This window comes from Pisolithus orientalis, assembly GCF_024613125.1.
Source record: "Pisolithus orientalis strain OTSU chromosome Unknown F5J12scaffold_375, whole genome shotgun sequence".
Taxonomy (NCBI): domain Eukaryota; kingdom Fungi; phylum Basidiomycota; class Agaricomycetes; order Boletales; family Pisolithaceae; genus Pisolithus; species Pisolithus orientalis.
Genome location: NW_026261156.1, coordinates 7,369 through 13,536, shown reverse-complemented (window position 1 = coordinate 13,536; position 6,168 = coordinate 7,369). Strand labels below are relative to the sequence as shown.

General features: G+C 47.4%; 1 protein-coding gene across 1 annotated transcript; it reads right to left on the bottom strand.

Annotated features, from left to right (window-relative positions):
• Positions 1 to 299: 299 nt before the first annotated feature.
• Positions 300 to 3,494, bottom strand: F5J12DRAFT_789028 (uncharacterized protein; the record flags this gene model as incomplete). Its single annotated transcript, XM_051743745.1, has 22 exons — positions 300 to 612; positions 646 to 764; positions 880 to 942; positions 989 to 1,384; positions 1,430 to 1,445; positions 1,616 to 1,664; positions 1,725 to 1,893; positions 1,955 to 1,962; positions 2,301 to 2,333; positions 2,375 to 2,409; positions 2,452 to 2,485; positions 2,540 to 2,573; positions 2,616 to 2,650; positions 2,693 to 2,747; positions 2,770 to 2,803; positions 2,846 to 2,879; positions 2,934 to 2,986; positions 3,009 to 3,042; positions 3,160 to 3,226; positions 3,322 to 3,355; positions 3,398 to 3,430; positions 3,472 to 3,494. 22 exons carry the CDS (start codon positions 3,492 to 3,494, stop codon positions 300 to 302), a joined length of 1,671 nt encoding a protein of 556 aa, XP_051593974.1.
• Between the last annotated feature and the right edge of the window lie 2,674 nt (positions 3,495 to 6,168).

The window sequence follows — 6,168 nt, the reverse complement described above, 5'->3', positions numbered from 1 at the left end:
TCTTATTACTCAGTACACTACTTCCTTGGTAGTTAGCTGGCTGAACCCACATGGTTGTGGAAAAATCCTATATCCTATCCTTAACCTGTGGTATTGAAGTTAACTCTACCAATCTGGCCATTGTATTGGAATTAACATTGGGCAAATTTACTCAGTTGTGTATCAGTACTTAAGGAGGAATTGTCCTGCAGGAAATTACTTTTTTTTCTGAACATTCAATGTCATATGAAATTTGAAAACACAAAGCAGCTATTTTTGATTGTAGTACATGCATATCATATGTATCAAGGTAGGGTATTTTACAAAGATTCCAACAGCCAGGATGATGTTTGCCCCTTTCCCTGTGTCAGTTTGGTAGCCCCTTTGGACATGCAGATAGTATAGGTTTGGGGAGGCTGAGATGTGCCTTGTGTGTCCTTCCCACAGCCAGGATTCTTGCACTCATAGGAATAAGTCTGCCCTGAACAACCAGCTTCCCACTTCTGAATGCTATAACACTGAGGGCACTGGGCAGGCAATTGTTGTCCCCAAGGCCTGATGAACTTGTCAGTCCGGACAAATTTCTCCACCACTACCTTCTCCTGCCACAACATCAGGATGATGTTGGAGTGCCTACCCAACATGCCACAGTCATTCAGGGCATACCTGACTGCACTTTGGACATGGAAGCCTTGAAAAAGGGTGGAGTCAAGGACACTCATGAGGAAGGGAATGGTGGTGACTAGTTGAAGTCTCTCAGCATCAAAAAGCAACATGGACCTTGGCTTGAAACTGATATGGTGTTAGCCATAACCACCAACATTGAAAGAAAACCTATTGTTGCACAGCTGCCTTCAGTCCTTGGAAGCTCTGCTCCTTCCTTACAATAGAACCACATACAAAGAAGATGAGGTCTCCACCCTTGACAATGTTGGAGAGGGGTAACAGAAGGCCTTGCAGAAACTGCAACTGGTCAGATGGGAGTGACAGTCAAACAATGGTGACTTACCTCAAAGACCTCTGTGGCTATTGGAACCTTATTCTCCATTCCAGAGAACAGATCCCCCCTGTCTTCATCAGTATGGGTAGTAAGGAAAATGACTACCTTAGCAAAGGTAGTCAGACTTGAAGCTAGCTTTGATGCTGCAGTGTCATAGGCAGCTCTGGACTCCTCAGTGGCAAAGTTGAAGGGCAGTTGTGAGAAGTGGTAGGTGTCTTGTCTGAAATATCCCTGCAACATGGTGTGAAGGATATGCACAGGGGCATGGCCAAGCTCTAGAGACTCAAGGTGGAGGTGGATAATGGCAGTAGAGTTACCAGCCACTTCAGAGGTGGTGGCATGCTCAAACCCCCCAATGACCACAAGAGGGTGTTTCAGGACTGGCTTGCCTGACAAGTAGAAGCCCTGTACTTGGAGTTAGAAGTGATTGGGGTGGCAATATGCACTTACAAAATAGGGCTGAGGACTTTCAAATCTTGTCATTTTCCAATGACAGGAAACACACCTGAAGTTCATCCAGAGTTTGAGTCAATGGAATTAATTCATAAAAGGGAGGTTAACACACCTGAAGGTCACAGGAAGCTGGGTGACCTCTGCAAGGCAATCCTCAGGTACTACAACACACTTGTTACACACTACCCTTCTGCAACCTGCCTGATCACAAGGCCACAATGTCCCTCCATCCCTGCACATCACACAGAACTGCATAGAATGTTAGAAAGATGGATGGAATATAAAAAGAGACTTGCCAAGTTCCTCATCCTTCTCTTCTTGGCAACAGGGGCCTTCCTAGCATGGGCCTTGCTTGACTTGGCAGCATGTTTTTCCCTAGCTTTCAGACCAGCAAGAGATACCCTGGGAGCTCTACCCCCAGTGGTCTTCTTAGCTGTCTGCTTGGTCTTCACCATCTGAGTCTATTATGCCAACATTAGTGAGTGGCAGCAACATATGACACAGAAGGGAACAGTAGCATACCTTATTATCTTTACAAGACACAGAAGGTGTAGGGGACAAGCAGTAAGATAACAATAAATGCATTTAGTTTAGTACATATATCATGCAGCAGGGATAGATATCTACATATTTATGGAAAAGAGAAGCCAATGTATGCAACTACACAACACTGGGCACTGGATAAGCAGACCAAAGAGGGTGATATGTAAGTATCATCTGGACACCATGAAGTAGAAGTCCAACAACATACCTTATTGGATGAGACACAGCAAGGGAGATGCAGTGTGGCAGGAGGGAGATATGAATTGATAGCCTACTAGTGTGTTTTGTGAGTGGTACAGGGACACCAGGAACTGGGACAACATACCTTTTGTAGGATGAGACACAGCAAGGGGGTGTTCTGTGAGTGGTAGAGGGATGCCACAACCTGGGATGACATACCTTTTTTTTTTGATAAGGCACAGCGAGGGGGTGTTCTGTGAGTTATAGGGGGACGCTGCAAAGCTGGGACAACACACCTTTTTTTTTGGATGAGCACAGCGAGGGGGTGTTCTGTGGGTGTTTTGTGAGTTGTAGAGGGACGCTGCGTGAGCTGGGACAACGTACCTTTTTTTTGGATGAGGCACAGCGAGGGGGTGTTCTGTGAGTTGTAGAGGGATGCCACGAAGCTGGGATGACATACCTTTTTTTTTTGGATGAGCATGGCAAGGGGGTGTTCTGTGAGTGGTAGAGGGACGCCGCAAAGCTGGGATGACATACCTTTTTTTTTTGGATGAGCATGGCAAGGGGGTGTTCTGTGAGTGGTAGAGGGACACTGCAAAGCTGGGACAACATACCTTTTTTTTTGGATGAGCACGGTGAGGGGGTGTTCTGTGAGTTGTAGAGGGATGCCGCAAAGCTGGGACAACACACCTTTTTTTTTGGATGAGCATGGTGAGGGGGTGGTCTGTGGGTGTTTTGTGAGTTGTAGAGGGACGCTGCATGAGCTGGGACAATGTACCTTTTTTTGGATGAGGCATGGTGAGGGGGTGTTCTGTGAGTTGTAGAGGGATGCTGCGAAGCTGGGATGACATACCTTTTTTTTTGGATGAGCATGGCGAGGGGGTGTTCTGTGAGTGGTAGAGGGATGCCGCAAAGCTGGGACGACATACCTTTTTTTTTGGATGAGCATGGTGAGGGGGTGTTCTGTGAGTGGTAGAGGGACGCTGCGACCTGGGACGACTTACCTTTTGTTTTTTGATAAGGCATGGCAAGGGGGTGTTCTGTGGGTGTTTTGTGAGTGGTAGAGGGACGCTGCGAGCTGGGACAATGTACCTTTTTTTGGATGAGGCATGGCGAGGAGGTGTTCTGTGAGTGGTAGAGGGATGCCGTGACCTGGGACGACTTACCTTTTTTTTGGATAAGGCACAGTGAGGGGGTGTTCTGTGAGTTGTAGAGGGACACCACGAAGCTGGGACAACATACCTTTTTTTTGGATGAGCACAGTGAGGGGGTGTTCTGTGAGTGGTAGAGGGACGCCGTGACCTGGGACGACTTACCTTTTGTTTTTTTGATAAGGCATGGTGAGGGGGTGTTCTGTGAGTTGTAGAGGGACACTGCAAAGTTGGGACAACATACCTTTTTTTTGGATAAGCATGGCAAGGGGGTGTTTTGTGAGTGGTAGAGGGATGCCAGGAAGTAGGACGACATACCTGTTTTGTGGATGAGACAAGGTGAGAGGGTGTTCTGTGAGTGGTAGAGAGACGCTGCACACTGGGATGACATACCTGTTTTTTGGATGAGACCTGGTGTGAGTCAAAGTGAGGTTCAGTGGTGAAAACCAACCAAAACCAACACAAAAGACAATGAAAGCAAGTGGTGGTGTGCCTATGTGGTACCTAGATGGTAGAACCTGTTCTTTGGGAGGGTTTTTGCAAGCTACAACACTCAAAGATGAGTGCTGAGGGTTGGGGGTGCTCCTGACGAAGAGGGAGCAAGAATGTGATAGAAAGCGATAGGGTAGACTGCTGTCAGCCTACAGAAGGATGGATGGTGACTTAATTCAATGTCCTAAGCTGTACTGAGCTCAGGGAGGGCTTGGAGCGAAGTATATGGATGATAGATGATGATAAGTGAAGTAGATGATAGCTAGACCCTTAATAAAGTCTCAACTATCGAAGCTGATGAATGATTTACTGAGAGATGATAAATTGCGAGCAAGAGGGGCTCTCTGATGTCTTCTTTTTTTGCTACCTAAGTACAGTGACTTATATACAGTACAGGGGTGTTGCCTATGGAAAACAAGGTGCAAACACTTGGTAAGTGATTGGTAACTGATGAGTAAGGAATGTAAGTGATGGGTAATCGTCTTGGAAAGCATTGGTAAGCATTGGTAAGGATAAGTAAGCCAAAAAGTGAAGAATCAGTAAGCAAAGTCAAAAGATTGGTAAGTATTGGCAATAGGTAAGTCAAAGACAGTCAGAATGTCACAGTATGAGTCAAGCAATGTCAGGTACTGGGAAAGTGCACTGGAATCACATTAGGGGGAGGCTGTGCATGTCACATCTCGAAGAGATCACTTCTAGGCCAAAGTGGGATGACAGAGAGGCAGCACTGATCTGATGCCGATATAGTACATCCAAAAGCGGACAGGGTGAGTCAGATGTCAACAGGGGTCAAGCTTTGGGGGTCTGTGGGGTGACAGGAGCATAGGGGATCGCAACTTTCCCCCCCAAACCATCCTCTCAGTGAAGCAAATAAAAACTTCATGAATGAGGCTCTGTTGGAAGAGAGGATGAAGGGGGAGCGTCTTCTGCTGTATCTTGCAACAAGGAGGCAAGATGTGCATCATACTTGTCATGGATGCGATCAGGGAGAGTGGAGAACAGTAGATTATACTGTAGCTGTTGCAATTTTGGAAGAATGATGGATGAGACTGGTATGAAGACGTTGCAGGGGGCAGGGAGGAAGGATCCATATGCTTCTTGGACTGGAGAGACTGAAACAACCACACAAGACCTTTCCAAGTGAATGACAGACCTGAGGCGACCAAAGAATGTCCTCCTGGAGGTCATACTGACAAAAAGAACATGCTGTCCAAGCTGGATGGGCTGAGAGGGGGCAGATGAGGGTGGGATGTACCAGGATGCTTCAGGATGGAAGCTGGTAGGAACCCCTGGTAGATATATGTAGCCATGGTCCCTAGCAAAGGGGACAAGTGAAATGACTGATGTGGAGGCAGCCATATCAGAAGAATTAGCAAAATGAGCGTCTTTTGGAGGGAGTGCTGTAGAAACATGTGGAGTGTGCAAATCCTTTCCAATCCTGGAAGGTAGGATCGCATGGCTGAGCACTACAAGTGAGTGTGGGAATGGTTTTGGTGTCTGCAGAATTGGTGGAGATATGTCGAAAACCGGAATGCCGTACATGGGCGCTTAACCTGCCTCCTCCTTTTTCTTTGCTATTGACAACTTGTTCTTGTGCAAGGGATGACTGCCGACATTGCTGGCTGTCCTTCTTCGCATGAGGGCTATGGTCTTCACCTCCATTCATCAGCTACATCCATGTCCACCTCACCAAACACCTTTGGTGTGTGACATCGGCCAACCCCACTTCTAGGGCACTAATTCATCCCATAGCTGTGTCGGCCAACCCCACTTCCAGGACACTAACCTATCCCATAGCTGCATCAGCTGACCCCACTTCTAGGACACTAATCTATCTCATAGCTGCATCAGCCAACCCCACTTTTAGGGCACTAATTCATCCCATAGCTGTGTTGGCTGACCCCACTTCCAGGACACTAACCTATCCCATAGCTGCATCGGCTGACCCCACTTCTAGGACACTAATCTATCTCATAGCTGTGTCAGCCAACCCCACTTCTAGGGCACTAATTCATCCTATAGCTGTGTCAGCTGACCCCACTTCCAGGACACTAACCTATCCCATAGCTGCATCGGCTGACCCCACTTCTAGGGCACTAATTCATCCCATAGCTGTGTTGGCCGACCCCACTTCCAGGACACTAACCTATCCCATAGCTGCATCAGCTGACCCCACTTCTAGGACACTAATCTATCTCATAGCTGTGTCGGCCAACCCCACTTCTAGGACACTAATTCATCCTATAGCTGTGTCAGCCGACCCCACTTCCAGGACACTAACCTATCCCATAGCTGCATCGGCTGACCCCACTTCTAGGGCACTAATTCATCCCATAGCTGTGTCAGCCAACCCCACTTCCAGGACACTAA